Source organism: Pseudoliparis swirei, chromosome 15 (assembly GCF_029220125.1).
Source record: "Pseudoliparis swirei isolate HS2019 ecotype Mariana Trench chromosome 15, NWPU_hadal_v1, whole genome shotgun sequence".
Classification (NCBI taxonomy): Eukaryota; Metazoa; Chordata; class Actinopteri; order Perciformes; family Liparidae; genus Pseudoliparis; species Pseudoliparis swirei.
The window spans coordinates 5001-20990 of NC_079402.1; the positions used below are offsets into that span (position 1 = coordinate 5001).

The 15990-nt window shown below is 53.5% G+C and overlaps 2 protein-coding genes across 3 annotated transcripts in view; one reads left to right on the forward strand and one right to left on the reverse strand.

Annotated features, from left to right (window-relative positions):
* LOC130205050 (serine/threonine-protein kinase N2-like) overlaps positions 1 to 1653 on the forward strand; it is a gene marked incomplete at its 5' end in the record, with an annotated part of 5697 nt that extends 4044 nt beyond the window's left edge. Inside the window, 3 exons of the mRNA XM_056432158.1 lie at positions 13 to 120; positions 216 to 296; positions 1177 to 1653. Of these exons, the coding sequence (XP_056288133.1) occupies positions 13 to 120; positions 216 to 296; positions 1177 to 1377 (390 nt within the window). The remainder of the gene's footprint in view (positions 1 to 12; positions 121 to 215; positions 297 to 1176) is intronic.
* Positions 1654 to 5556: 3903 nt separating this feature from the next.
* On the reverse strand, positions 5557 to 9028 carry zdhhc12b (zinc finger DHHC-type palmitoyltransferase 12b). Of its 2 annotated transcripts, none has more exons than XM_056432477.1 (5): positions 8746 to 9028; positions 7970 to 8109; positions 7327 to 7431; positions 7067 to 7233; positions 5557 to 7010 (listed from the first exon to the last, which is right to left on the reverse strand). In XM_056432477.1, exons 1-5 carry the CDS (start codon positions 8840 to 8842, stop codon positions 6695 to 6697), a joined length of 825 nt encoding a protein of 274 aa, XP_056288452.1. In that variant the 5' UTR covers positions 8843 to 9028; the 3' UTR covers positions 5557 to 6694. The 2 variants fall into 2 exon arrangements, with proteins under 2 accessions (XP_056288452.1, XP_056288453.1); XM_056432478.1 differs by having other exon boundaries at positions 8202 to 8838.
* Between the last annotated feature and the right edge of the window lie 6962 nt (positions 9029 to 15990).

A 15990-nucleotide genomic window follows, 5' to 3' on the forward strand; every position in this document is an offset into this window, starting at 1 on the left:
TCTCCTCGCCAGTCTCCGTTCCCGGGCGACGATGAGGAGGAGGTGTTCGACAGCATCGTCAACGACGACGTGCGCTTCCCCCGCTTCCTGTCCCCGGAGGCGGTGTCCCTGATCCAGAAGGTGAGACCCCATGAGGACCGGGTCCCTCTGAGACCCCATGAGGACCGGGTCCCTCTGAAGGACCTCCTCTCTCAACTCTTCTGTTTCCCGTTCAGCTGCTGCAGAAGAACCCCGAGAAGAGGCTGGGAGGAGGAGAGGAGGACGCCCAGGAGATCAAGAGACACAAGTTCTTTAAGGTCACTACCCCCCAGACCCCCAGGGATGTCGTCACATGTCATGTGATGACATGTGATGACATGTGATGTGATGACATGTGATGTGATGACATGTGATGACATGACATGTGATGACATGTGATGACATGTGATGACATGACATGTGATGACATGTGATGATATGACATGTGATGACATGTGATGACATGACATGTGATGACATGATATGTGATGACATGACATGTGATGACATGTGATGATATGACATGTGATGACATGTGATGTGATGACATGTGATGACATGTGATGATATGACATGTGATGACATGTGATGACATGACATGATATGTGATGACATGACATGTGATGTGATGACATGTGATGATATGTGATGACATGACATGTGATATGTGATGATATGTGATGACATGTGATGTGATGATATGTGATGACATGACATGTGATGACATGTGATGATATGTGATGTGATGACATGACATGACATGTGATGACATGACATGTGATGACATGTGATGATATGACATGTGATGTGATGATATGACATGTGATGCCATGACATGTGATATGTGATGACATGCCATGTGATATGTGATGTGATATGACATGTGATATGTGATGACATGTGATGTGATATGTGATGACATGACATGTGATGTGATGACATGTGATGTGATATGTGATGACATGTGATGTGATGACATGACATGTGATGACATGAGATGACATGTGATGACATGACATGTGATGATATGACATGTGATGATATGACATGTGATGACATGCCATGACATGTGATATGTGATGTGATGACATGCCATGTGATATGTGATGTGATATGACATGTGATGACATGTGATGTGATTCCTCCTGCCGTCTCCAGCGAGTAGACTGGGCCGCCCTGCTGGCCAAAGAGCTGCAGCCGCCCTTCCTGCCGGTGATCCGAGCCCAGAAGGACGTCAGTAACTTCGATGAGGAGTTCACGCGCCTGCAGCCGGTGCTGACCCCCCCACGGACCCCCTGCTCCCTCACCGAGGAGCAGCAGGAGATCTTCGCCCACTTTGACTTCTCCTCCTTGAGTTGACTCCTCACGGCCTGAAGGGCTGCTGCTCCTCTTCCTCCTGCCACTCCTCAAACTGCAGATGAGTCACCGGTCAGACTTTATGAAATGTGTCTCCATCCTTTTACAAACGTTGTTCTCACTGTAAATATTTGATCTTAATGAAGAAGTTTCTCTTCTATTTATTTCCCCATGACATCATCTGTTGTTCATTGGCTCATGAGTGCTGTAGTTTAAACGCTGTGCTCTTGTAGAACATGTGAGTGTAAATAACAATGAATAAATCTGACTTTAAATTACCAGGAATCATCAACTTGTATTTGATGGTAAAACATTGCATAACATTCACACATGGATTAAAAGCTCATTCATCAAAGCTCAGTGCTCGTGTGTCCCACTCTGCTGGTGTCCATTGAACACAACACATGTTGCTGTTACATTAAGAGTCAAACAAAGATCTAGAGACACTTCAAAAGTTACAAAATGTCCATTGAAAGTCAATCCTGCACATCAGTCGATCTAGAACTCCGATAACTAGTTCAACCTGTCAGTGAGATGACATCATGATTCAACCAGTCAGTGAGCACGATGACATCATGATTCAACCAGTCAGTGAGCACGATGACATCATGATTCAACCCGTCAGTGAGCACGATGACATCATGATTCAACCAGTCAGTGAGCACGATGACATCATGATTCAACCCGTCAGTGAGCACGATGACATCATGATTCAACCAGTCAGTGAGCACGATGACATCATGATTCAACCAGTCAGTGAGCACGATGACATCATGATTCAACCAGTCAGTGAGCACGATGACATCATGATTCAACCCGTCAGTGAGCACGATGACATCATGATTCAACCCGTCAGTGAGCACGATGACATCATGATTCAACCCGTCAGTGAGCACGATGACATCATGATTCAACATGTCAGTGAGCACGATGACATCATGATTCAACCAGTCAGTGAGCACGATGACATCATGATTCAACCCGTCAGTGAGCACGATGACATCATGATTCAACCTGTCAGTGAGCACGATGACATCATGATTCAACCAGTTAGGATACACTGAGCTCCTCTCTCCTTATGGACGCTTAGGATACAATGAGCTCCTCTCTCCTCTCTCCTTAAGGACGCTTAGGATACACTGAGCTCCTCTCTCCTTATGGACGCTTAGGATACAATGAGCTCCTCTCTCCTCTCTCCTTATGAACGCTTAGGATACACTGAGCTCCTCTCTCCTCTCTCCTTATGGACGCTTAGGATACACTGAGCTCCTCTCTCCTCATGGACGATTAGGATACACTGAGCTCCTCTCTCCTCTCTCCTTATGGACGCTTAGGATACACTGAGCTCCTCTCTCCTTATGGACGCTTAGGATACACTGAGCTCCTCTCTCCTCTCTCCTTATGGACGCTTAGGATACACTGAGCTCCTCTCTCCTTATGGACGCTTAGGATACACTGAGCTCCTCTCCTCTCTCCTCTCTCCTTATGGACGCTTAGGATACACTGAGCTCCTCTCCTCTCCTTATGGACGCTTAGGATACACTGAGCTCCTCTCTCCTCTCCTTATGGACGCTTAGGATACACTGAGCTCCTCTCTCCTCTCTCCTTATGGACGCTTAGGATACACTGAGCTCCTCTCTCCTTATGGACGCTTAGGATACACTGAGCTCTCCTCTCTCCTTATGGACGCTTAGGATACACTGAGCTCCTCTCTCCTCTCTCCTTATGGATGCTTAGGAGACACTGAGCTCCTCTCTCCTCTCTCCTTATGGACGCTTAGGAGACACTGAGCTCCTCTCTCCTTATGGACGCTTAGGATACACTGAGCTCCTCTCTCCTTATGGACGCTTAGGATACACTGAGCTCCTCTCCTCTCTCCTTATGGACGCTTAGGATACACTGAGCTCCTCTCTCTCCTTATGGACGCTTAGGATACACTGAGCTCCTCTCTCTCCTTATGGACGCTTAGGATACACTGAGCACCTCTCTCCTCTCTCCTTATGGACGCTTAGGATACATTGAGCCCTCTCCTCTCTCCTTATGGACGCTTAGGATACACTGAGCTCCTCTCCTCTCTCCTTATGGACGCTTAGGATACACTGAGCTCCTCTCCTCTCTCCTTATGGACGCTTAGGATACACTGAGCTCCTCTCTCCTCTCTCCTTATGGACGCTTAGGATACACTGAGCTCCTCTCTCCTTAGGGACGCTTAGGAGACACTGAGCTCCTCTCTCTCTCTCCTTAGGGACGCTTAGGATACACTGAGCCCACTCTCCTCTCTCCTTAAGGACGCTTAGCATACACTGAGCTCCTCTCCTCTCTCCTTATGGACGCTTAGGATACACTGAGCTCCTCTCTCCTCTCTCCTTATGGACGCTTAGGATACACTGAGCTCCTCTCTCCTCTCTCCTTATGGACGCTTAGGATACACTGAGCTCTCCTCTCCTTATGGACGCTTAGGATACACTGAGCTCCTCTCTCCTTAAGGACGCTTAGGATACACTGAGCTCCTCTCTCCTTAGGGACGCTTAGGATACACTGAGCTCCTCTCTCCTCTCTCCTTATGGACACTTAGGAGACACTGAGCTCCTCTCTCCTTATGGACGCTTAGGATACACTGAGCTCCTCTCTCTCTCCTTATGGACGCTTAGGATACACTGAGCTCCTCTCTCCTTATGGACGCTTAGGATACACTGAGCTCCTCTCTCCTCTCTCCTTATGGACGCTTAGGATACACTGAGCTCTCTCCTTATGGACGCTTAGGATACACTGAGCTCCTCTCCTCTCCTTATGGACGCTTAGGATACACTGAGCTCCTCTCTCCTCTCTCCTTATGGACGCTTAGGATACACTGAGCTCCTCTCTCCTTATGGACGCTTAGGATACACTGAGCTCCTCTCCTCTCTCCTTATGGACGCTTAGGATACACTGAGCTCCTCTCTCCTTATGGACGCTTAGGATACACTGAGCTCCTCTCTCCTCTCTCTCCTTATGGACGCTTAGGATACACTGAGCTCCTCTCTCCTTATGGACGCTTAGGATACACTGAGCTCCTCTCTCCTCTCTCCTTAAGGACGCTTAGGATACACTGAGCTCCTCTCTCCTTATGGACGCTTAGGATACACTGAGCTCCTCTCTCCTCTCTCCTTATGGACGCTTAGGATACACTGAGCTCCTCTCTCCTCTCTCCTTATGGACGCTTAGGATACACTGAGCTCCTCTCCTCTCTCCTTATGGACGCTTAGGATACACTGAGCCTCTCCTCTCTCCTTATGGATGCTTAGGATACACTGAGCTCCTCTCTCCTCTCTCCTTATGGACGCTTAGGATACACTGAGCTCCTCTCTCCTTATGGACGCTTAGGATACACTGAGCTCCTCTCTCCTTATGGACGCTTAGGATACACTGAGCTCCTCTCTCTCTCCTTATGGACGCTTAGGATACACTGAGCCCTCTCCTCCTTATGGACGCTTAGGATACACTGAGCTCCTCTCTCTCCTTATGGACGCTTAGGATACACTGAGCTCCTCTCCTCTCTCCTTATGGACGCTTAGGATACACTGAGCTCCTCTCTCCTCTCTCCTTATGGACGCTTAGGATACACTGAGCCCTCTCTCCTCTCTCCTTATGGACGCTTAGGATACACTGAGCTCCTCTCCTCTCTCCTTATGGACGCTTAGGATACACTGAGCCCTCTCCTCTCTCCTTATGGACGCTTAGGATACACTGAGCTCCTCTCTCTCTCTTCTTATGGACGCTTAGGATACACTGAGCTCTCTCTCTCTCTCCTTATGGACGCTTAGGATACACTGAGCTCCTCTCTCCTCTCTCCTTATGGACGCTTAGGATACACTGAGCTCCTCTCTCCTCTCTCCTTAGGGACGCTTAGGATACACTGAGCTCCTCTCTCCTTATGGACGCTTAGGATACACTGAGCTCCTCTCTCCTCTCTCCTTAAGGACGCTTAGGATACACTGAGCTCCTCTCTCCTCTCTCCTTATGGACGCTTAGGATACACTGAGCTCCTCTCTCCTCTCTCCTTAAGGACGCTTAGCACACTGAGCTCCTCTCTCTCCTCTCCTTATGGACGCTTAGGATACACTGAGCCCTCTCCTCTCTCCTTATGGACGTTTAGGATACACTGAGCTCCTCTCTCCTCTCTCCTTATGGACGCTTAGGATACACTGAGCTCCTCTCTCTCCTTATGGACGCTTAGGATACACTGAGCTCCTCTCTCCTTAAGGACGCTTAGGATACACTGAGCTCCTCTCTCCTTAGGGACGCTTAGGATACACTGAGCTCCTCTCCTCTCTCCTTATGGACGCTTAGGAGACACTGAGCTCCTCTCTCCTTATGGACGCTTAGGATACACTGAGCTCCTCTCTCCTTATGGACGCTTAGGATACACTGAGCTCCTCTCCTCTCTCCTTATGGACGCTTAGGATACACTGAGCTCCTCTCTCCTCTCTCCTGATGGACGCTTAGGATACACTGAGCTCCTCTCCTCTCTCCTTATGGACGCTTAGGATACACTGAGCTCCTCTCTCCTCTCTCCTTATGGACGCTTAGGATACACTGAGCTCCTCTCTCCTCTCTCCTTATGGACGCTTAGGATACACTGAGCTTCTCTCTCCTCTCTCCTTATGGACGTTTAGGATACACTGAGCTCCTCTCTCCTCTCCTCAAGGACGCTGAGGATACACTGAGCTCCTCTCCTCTCTCCTTACATCTACATCTCTCCATCACACATTATTAACTCTTTGTGAACAAGTCTTTGTGACTTCACCTCTCAGAGGGTCCATTGGGCCTGCTGGTCCTGGTCCTGGGTTCTGCTTCCAGCCTCTGGTCTAGACCTGGCCTCCTTCCCAATGGCCCTGCCTCTTTTTCTGTGCCTCCTGCCTCTTTGGCCCCGCCTCTTTTTCTGTGCCTCCTGCCTTATTGGTCCGGCCTCTTTGGCCCTGCTGATGGAGTTGTTCCTGATCCGATGTGAGGTCAAAGGTCAGGGATGTCGTCTGTGTAGAGACGGTAAAGCTCTGAGGGGAGTTTGTGATTCTGGGCTCTAGAAAATAAAGTGAACTGAGTGCGTAGGTGAGGGTCAGGTGAGGGTCAGAAGAGGGTCAGGTGAGGGTCAGAAGAGGGTCAGGTGAGCCCCCCAGCTTCATCAGACTGGAGACGCTCCTGAAGGTCTGAGCTGGCCCCCTGCTGAGGAACAGGAGGTGAGGCTCCGCCCTCCCTGAGTCTGATCCCGAGAGGCTGCTTCTGTGTCTGTCATGGAGTCCTGGACCCTAGACCCTGGACCCTAGACCCTGGATCCTAGACCCTAGACCGGGTTGCTGCCCTCCCTGAAGTAGACCTGCTCCCAGACCACGGTGCCCCACACGCAGAAGAAGCCCCACAGGTTGTGGACGCTGCCGCGGTCGAAGGGGTTCTCGTCGGCGCCGCAGTGCTTCAGGTAGGAGATGCGGTGGTGGGCCATGAACTCCCAGGTGGTGGTGTTGAGGGACACCAGGTACAGGTGGGAGCCCAGCAGCAGCAGCACCACCAGCGCCAGCAGCAGCAGCAGCAGCAGCACGGCCAGCAGCACGCCGATGGCCCGCAGCCACGGCGCCCAGCCGGGGGCGGAGCCCAAGCCGGTCCTGGGGGAACGAGAGAAGCTCTGAAGCCGACCCGGCGCCGACCCGGCGGTACTCACCAGGCGATGTGCAGCCCCCACAGCAGCACCAGCAGCTGGACCGCCAAGTACAACAGGAACCAGCGGTGGTTCCTCTCGCCCACGCAGTTCTCGATCCAGGGGCAGTGGTGGTCGTAGCGCCGCACGCAGTGCCGACACGTCTGGCAGTGCTTCGACCTCATTGGCTGCTGCTCGGGGAACGGGCCAATCAGTGAGAGGACAGGTACACACACCTGCTGGACCGGCCAGGGCTCCGGCTCTTCACAAGGAGGTGTGTGTACCTGCAGCAGGCAGTGGCCACAGCGCCGCTGCCTCAGGGGCTTGGTGCTGGGTGGGATCAGGTCCTGGATCAGGTCCTGATGGTCCTCTGTGACTCCTAGAGTGAACTGGACCAGCACAAGATGGACGGGTCAGTCCAGAACCTTCAGAGTTATTAAACTTTATATTATATTATTGTTCTTTACATCCTTAATCACACAGGTCTGAGAGCTGGTGATGTCACATCCATAAACAGATCCTATGATCCATAAACAGATCCTATGATCTATAAACAGATCCTATGATCTAAACAGATCCTATGATCCATAAACAGATCCTATGATCTATAAACAGATCCTATGATCTAAACAGATCCTATGATCTATAAACAGATCCTATGATCTATAAACAGATCCTATGATCCATAGATCTAGAAACAGATCCTATGATTTCTTGCTCAACGTGTTCCATCAGACGTGTTCTAAAGGAAGTTATGTTTGTGTCTGATGTTTGTTGTTTGTTGTTCACCTTCAGTCAGATTCCTTGTATGTGTAAATCCACCTGGAGTCTGATGGTTCTGATGGTTCTGAGCTCAACACCCAGCAGGTGTACAGTAGACCGACCCACAGACCCAGGACCCGGTCCATGACCCGGTCCATGACTCACCTGCAGGTCCCCGGTGTCACACAGGATGAAGCCCGGGTCCATCAGAGACACGGAGAAGTAGAGCAGCACCGACACCAGAACCAGCAGCACGAAGAGCACGGGCTGGACCAGCTGACCCGACTGCTCCTGCTTCCTCAGCACTGCACACACACACACACACACACACAGACAAAGACACACAAACACAAAGACACACACAGACACACACACAGACACACACACACACTCAGACCTGTGTCATGGAGGAAGAGGAGTAACAGACTCACCTGTGTCATGGAGGAAGAGGAGTAACAGACTCACCTGTGTCATGGAGGAAGAGGAGTAACAGACTCACCTGTGTGATGGAGGAAGAGGAGTAACAGACTCACCTGTGTCATGGAGGAAGAGGAGTAACAGACTCACCTGTGTGATGGAGGAAGAGGAGTAACAGACTCACCTGTGTCATGGAGGAAGAGGAGTAACAGACTCACCTGTGTCATGGAGGAAGAGGAGTAACAGACTCACCTGTGTGATGGAGGAAGAGGAGTAACAGACTCACCTGTGTCATGGAGGAAGAGGAGTAACAGACTCACCTGTGTGATGGAGGAAGAGGAGTAACAGACTCACCTGTGTCATGGAGGAAGAGGAGTAACAGACTCACCTGTGTCATGGAGGAAGAGGAGTAACAGACTCACCTGTGTCATGGAGGAAGAGGAGTAACAGACTCACCTGTGTCATGGAGGAAGAGGAGTAACAGACTCACCTGTGTCATGGAGGAAGAGGAGTAACAGACTCACCTGTGTCATGGAGGAAGAGGATCAACGTGGTGACCCATGTCAGAACCACATGAGCGGTCCGGACCAGGAACCCGGAGCCGAACACATTCTTGAACATGGTGCTAGCATGTTGGTGCTAGCATGTTAGCTCGTCCATCGTGGCCGTGCGCAGCGCTGCTCGCGGTACCGGGCCGGTACCGGTCGTTGTCGGTTCCGAGTCCAACACTGAATCTGCTGGAGGTCGAGCAGCCCGATGTTTAGGCGTCCGCCGCGGTCTCGCGCATCTGAGTGTTGTTGTGGTCCGTGGGAACTCTCAGCTGTGATTGGCCAGCAGCGGTCACGTGCTCGTCCGGGCCGGGAGGGATCAAGCGCGAGCGCTGTGACCTACTGTAGCTCCTGGTTTGTTGAGGTGACGTCACGCATGTAGACACGTGACTTCACTGCAACTATATATTACGGACTGAGGGAATGTTATGTTATAAATGTTATGTTCCGGATGTAAGTGTGAGGCGTGTCTGTGATTGGACAGCGAGTGGTGTTGTTGTGTGTGTTGTTGTGTGTGTGTTGTTGTGTTACGACTCGTTCGGAGCAGAGCTATGACCGGAGCAGACGTGAAGCTGGTTTGGAGGTTTTCACGGCGTTTTGCTGTGGTTTTGGCGTAGGCTACGGCCAACAGTAGCTTGTTCTATGTTCCTTGAATAAACACCCTATAAGCCATCTACGTCTCGTAGCGTTCCTGACCCAGGGTCGCTACATTTGGTGTCAGAAGTAAAACTCGCTATCATCAACATCGCCACGCGAGGTAGCAGCAGAGAAGCTAAGTGGCTAACGCTCGTCAACGGTGAGAAACATGACGTCGGGGAGCCGTCTCAAGATTAAACGGGAAGGAGAAAGTGACGAACGAGAATGGGACGGCGCAGCCGGAGCCTGGCAGACGACGGAGCACCGAGAGCGGGTCAAAGAAATGACCGCTAGGATGGCTGCGGAGGCTGTGGCCACTCGGGCCGCGCCGGTGAGGGAAATGGCGGCCGTAGAGGAATAACTGCGGCCGCAGGAAGGGACATGACGGAGCACACGGAGACACGGAGAGAAGCTATTCCGTCCACAATAAAGACCCCCAGATATGACGGTAAATCCAACTGGGAAGCTTTTCATGCACAATTTGAACTATTAGCCCATGCCAGTAGATGGTCCACTGAAGTAAAAGCTCTCCAGTTAGCGATGTGCCTCACGGGTGACGCTTTATCAAGCCTGCTGCTGCTGAGGCCTGATGATCGGAGTGATTATGATGCACTAATTGGGGCTCTAAAGCGACGATTTGGACAATGCTCTGCCACTAGCCTGCTCCGCTCTGAACGATGCAGCAGACAGCGACGGCCAGAGGAGCCGCTGAGGGAGCTCCTCATGACACCTACGCCCACATGCCCCGTCCATCCAGAGTGAGCTCGCTAGGGACCATTTCCTCCAGGCCCTGCTGCCAGCTGACCTGCGCATCCAGACACTACTCCTCACCCGGGGTCGCTCCAGGAGGCTTTGGAGTCAGCAACGGAGAGAGATGCTGTGTGCTGGCGCCATGGGGAAAGTGGTTGAACAAGCACCAAAAGGGAGCGCTGCTTGTGAGACGGAAAGGGAGTTGGCGCAGCCTGCCTGGGTGGGGGAGCTAACCCAGCTAGTGAGGGCTGCCACTTCGAGAGATGAGAGGCAAGACAAGCCACGACCAAGAGTCTGCTGGGGGTGTGGCCAGCCTGGCCACCTGATCCGACACTGCCCCCGTGCCACCGCGAACAAGGGAAACGAGCCGGGGACCGCATAATCGGGACGATGCGGACCCCTGGCACTCTGTCCCAGCCCCCTCTAATTAACAAAGCTACGCAACCGTCCGACCAAATAAGGGCAACCAGACCACCGGAGGATTTTGATGGTCAGCTAGAGCGACTAGTGGTGCTGGGTCGAACATGGATAGGAGACTGTTGGTATGCAATGCTCACCATTGGAGGGACATGCTGCTCTGCACTGGTAGACACAGGTTCGTCAGCAACCCTGGTGAGGCCCGATGTGGTGACAAATGGAACTGATATTTTTCCCACTATCGTGAAACTGCAGTCAGTCACCGGGGAGCGAACTCCTATGGTTGGGGAAGCAATAGTGACTCTGGGCCTGGGGAAAATGTCTATCCGCTGCCGGTGTGGGTTGCTAACCTGGAGGACTGTATACTGGGACTGGATGTTCTCGGGCCATTGGACTGTGTCATCGACACAAAGAGAGGAACTCTCACGTTCCCTGATGGTCATGTCATCCAGATGTGGCGCCAGCCACCCCGGCCTGGCTGTGTTGCGACCCACACCGTTGCCACACTGACGGCTGAGACAACAAATGATGCTGCCCCTAGCTGCATCCCTTCAAATGAGCTATCCACACTGCCCTCCACCCTGCCCGCTGCTGAGTTGCAACCACCCCCAGCCTCGGTCCGGCCAGCTACAAGTCCACACACACAGGTGACAAACGCCTCTCCACCTGACGACAGTGAAAGAGTCTTGGCAGTGAAGGAGGTCTGGCAGGCAAACTGTGGTGGTCTGACTCCTAGCGAAAAAGACCTGTTGTGGCAGCTGCTTCTTGAGTTCAAGGACTGTTTTTCAATGTCGGAGGACGATGTGGGCCGCACAGATCTCATCCAGCACGACATCGAAACAGGAGATGCACGGCCGATTAGGATGAAACCTCGACGCCTCCCACTGGCCAGGCAGGCTGCGGCAGACAAAGCCCTGCAAGAGATGCAGCGAGGGGGAATCATCGAGCCTTCCACCAGCCCCTGGGCCTCGGCGATCGTCATGGTCCCCAAAAAGCAGAAGGAGGCGTGGCGTTTCTGTGTGGACTTCAGGCCCCTCAACAAAGTGACAAAAAAGGACTCCTACCCCCTTCCACGCATCGACGAGGCCCTCGACACGGTGGCAGGGTCAGCCTGGTCCTCCTCTTTGGACCTGCGGAGCGGCTATTGGCAGGTCCCTCTCAGCCCTGAAGCGAGGCCAAAACTGCCTTCATCACTAATGGGGCTTGTGGCAGTTTAAAGTCCTTCCGTTTGGCCTCTGCAATGCTCCTGCCACGTTCGAGAGGCTAATGGACAGGGTACTGCTGGTATCCCTCGGCAGGAGTGTGGTGTACCTGGACGACATACTGGTGCACGGTGACTCCTTCCAGGCGGCTCTCGAGGCCCTGAGGCGGGTGCTGGAGAGAGTGGCAGCAGCAGGTCTAAAGCTGCACCCACAGAAATGCTCCTTCATGCAACGGGAGGTCACATTTCTGGGGCACAAGCTTGGGGGCGGCGGTGTCGGCACCATGGATGATAAAGTGCAGACGGTGAAGGATTGGCCTACCCCCAACACTGTGCAGGACCTGAAAAGCTTCCTGGGCCTGGCCTCCTACTATAGGAAGTTTGTGAGGGGTTTTTCCTGCATAGCTGTACCACTGTTCCGCCTGCTGCAAAAAGGGGTGGTGTTTGATTGGACAGAGGAGTGCCATGCAGCGTTCACTTCACTGCAGAGAGCCCTTGTGGAGGCCCCAGTCCTCTCACCGCCTGACCTCACCCTGCCTTTTATCCTCGACACGGACGCCAGTAATGCAGGCGCAGGTGCTGTGCTGGCCCAAGTGACTCCTGAAGGAGAGAGAGTGGTGGCGTATCACAGCAGACAGTTCAACAAGGCTGAACGCCGCTACTGTGTCACGAGACGGGAGCTGCTTGCTATGGTCTGTGCCATCCGACATTTCAGATATTACCTTGGGGCCTCCACTTCACAGTCCGGACCGACCACTCTGCCTTACAGTGGCTCATGTCTTTTAAGGAGCCAGAAGGCCAGCTGGCACGCTGGATTGAGGAGCTACAGGCGGATTTCACTGTGGTCCACAGACCGGGGGCACGCCACGGAAATGCTGACGCGCTTTCACGCCGGCCTTGCAGCGCTGATGGCTGCAACTACTGTGAGAAAAGAGAGGCGCAGGAAGAAGAGCGGCTGCAACCTGATGTGAAATGTGCTGCCGTGGGACCGGTGGGCACGCCAGCAGGCCATGGACTGACAGCTGTGGACGCAGCAGAGTGGGGGTGCAAACAGGAAGAGGATGTCGACATAAGGCCAGTGCTCGCTTGGGTGGGATCCCAACAGCGACCACCTTGGGGAGAGGTTACCATGTGTTCTCGAGCCACAAAGGGACTCTGGTCAATTTTTCAAGCCCTGCGACTGCGTGATGGTGTCCTGCAGAGGGGGTGGAAGGAGCCGGCGACTGGAGAGACACGGTGGCAAGTGGTGGTGCCCAGGGCTCTGAGAGAGACGGTGCTCCGGGCAATGCATGGAGCTCCGGGATCTGGTCACTTCGGCGTTACGAAGACCCTCCGTCGCCTCCGCCAGGGGTTCTACTGGGGCCAACATAGGCGGGATGTGGAGGACTACTGCACAGTGAAGAAAGGCCCTGCAGACAGATCTCATGCCCAGCTCCAGCAGTTCCCGGCTGGGTGTCCCATGGAGAGGGTGGGGATTGATGTTCTTGGACCGTTTCCTCACTCAGAGAGGGGCAACCGTTACATCCTCACTGCAATGGACTATTTTACTAAGTGGCCCGAAGCGTACTGCATGCCGAACCAGGAGGCGGAGACGATTGTGGATGCTCTGGTGGGGGGAATGTTCAGCAGATTTGGGGCCCCTGAAGTCATCCACACAGATCAGGGCAGAAACTTTGAGTCCCGTGTCTTCGCCGCCATGTGTGACAAACTGGGATCCCACAAGACCCGCACTACACCCCTCCATCCACAGAGCGATGGGCTGGTCGAGAGATTCAACCGCACGCTGGCACAACAGCTGGCCATTGTGGCAGCTAAACATCAGCGCGACTGGGACGACCACGTGCCTCTGGTGCTGATGGCTTACAGGTCTGCGGTGCAGGACTCCACTTCCTGCTCTCCTGCCCTTCTCATGCTCGGCAGAGAAATCCGGACGCCAGGGGAGATGATGATGGGGAAACCTCCTGACGCCCTCATGGGTCCCCGGGCTCGACTATGCTCGGAAACTCCAGGACCGCTTGGAGTCGGCCCACGAGTTTGCCAGGAACCAGATGCGCAGTGCGGGCGTAAGGCAAAGAGGAACTACGATGTGCACGTCAGAGGGCGACATTTTGAAGTCGGAGAGCTGGTCTGGGTGTATAGCCCTCAGAGGAAGAAGGGCAGGTGCCCAAAGCTCGACAGTGAGTGGGTGGGGCCCTGCCGAGTCCTGGAGAGACTTGGAGAGGTGGTGTACAGGGTCCAACTGCCACCACGAGGAAGGAAAGTCGCTCTGCATCGAGACAGGCTGGCCCCTACCGGGAACATCCACCCCATCAGGACAAGAGCCTGGGGCACGGGAACCCTGGACTCAGCCCAGACTACCCCCAAACCCTTCCCAATGGGCCCAGCCTTCGCCGCCTTCACAGACTCTTAGTGTCCCTGGCCCCGCCTCCCTTCCCATCCCTGCCCTTGGTCCCAGCGTCCCTTAACCCCTTTTCCTTCTCCCCAGCGCCGACGGCAGCCGCAGAGGAACCGCAGGCCCCCTGACCACCTGAGAGACTTTGTTTGCCCCCTCGGGGGCGAGGGACTTTGTGGGGGGAGGGTAGTGTAACGGACTGAGGGAATGTTATGTTATAAATGTTATGTTCCGGATGTAAGTGAACGTCTCACGAGCTGGTAGCTGTGAGGCGTGTCTGTGATTGGACAGCGAGTGATGTTGTGTGTGTGTTGTTGTGTTACGACTCGTTCGGAGCAGAGCTATGACCCGGAGCAGACGTGAAGCTGGTTTTGGAGGTTTTCACGGCGGTTTGCGGTCGTTTTGGCGTAGGCTACGGCCAACAGTAGCTTGTTCTATGTTCCTTGAATAAACACCCTATAAGCCATCTACGCCTCGTAGCGTTCCTGACCCAGGGTCGCTACAATATATAGAAATACACATTTATATTCACACATATAAATATATATATGGGGTCTGGAAGGGCCTCAAGGCGATGTCTGGGTTCAAGGGGCTCAACCAACTGCCTGTGGGGGACCAACAGTGGCTGAATGAACTTATTCTTCAACAGATTTGACCAGCCATCCACCCCCCTCCCTCACACTCGGTCCACTCTGACCCCCCCTCCCATCATCTGCACCCCTTGTGGATCACCTCCCCCCCTCCACCTCTCTCATACTCACTCTACGACCAGCAACCCACCCCCACTCCAACACCTCACAGCACCCCACCCCCCAGAGGGTCCCTTATCCAGGTGAGGAGGGAACTGAGGAGGATCAAAGTGAGGAAGGCCACGGGTCCAGACGGCATCAGCTCAAGGCTCCTCAAATCCTGTGCAGACCAGCTGTGCGGGATAGTGGAGCACGTCTTCAACTGGAGCTTGAGGCTGGGGAAAGTACCACAGCTGTGGAAGACCTCCTGTGTGGTACCAGTACCGAAGACCCCGCGGCCCAAGGACCTCAACAGCTTCAGGCCGGTGGCATTAACATCACACCTGATGAAGACCCTGGAGAGGTTGGTCCTTGTCCAGCTTCGCCCCCTGGTGAGCTCATCGCTGGACCCACTTCAGTTCGCCTACCAACCTGGCATCGGGGTGGACGACGCCGTCATCTTCCTGCTGCAGCGATGCCGCTCTCACCTGGAAGAGGCTGGAAACACTGTGAGAGTCATGTTCTTCTCCAGTGCCTTCAACACCATCCAGCCTTTGCTTCTGAGGGACCAGCTGGAGCAGTCCGGGGTGGACCACCACCTCACCGCTTTGATCCTGGACTACCTCACCAACCGTCCACAGTATGTGAGGATAGGGGGATGTGAGTCAGACCGGGTCTCCTGCAGCACGGGGGCTCCACAGGGAACCGTTCTGGCTCCACTCCTCTTCACCATCTACACCTCGGACTTCAATCACAACTCTGACCACGTCTACCTGCAAAAGTTCTCTGATGACTCTGCAGTCGTCGGCCTCGTCTCTGCCGACGATGACAGTGAATACAGAGAACTGAACCAGGACTTTTTGGAATGGTGCCAGCGGAACCGCCTCCACATCAACTCCAGTAAGACCAAGGAGCTGGTGGTGGACTTCATCCGTGGTCAACGCTCTCCTCCGGTACCAGTGAGCATCCAGGGACTGGACATTGAGATTGTACAATCTTATAAGTACCTGGGTGTTCACCTGAACAACAAACTGGACTGGGCTGACCACGCACTCTATAAGAAGGGACAGAGCAGACTCTTCCTGTGAGGAGGCTGA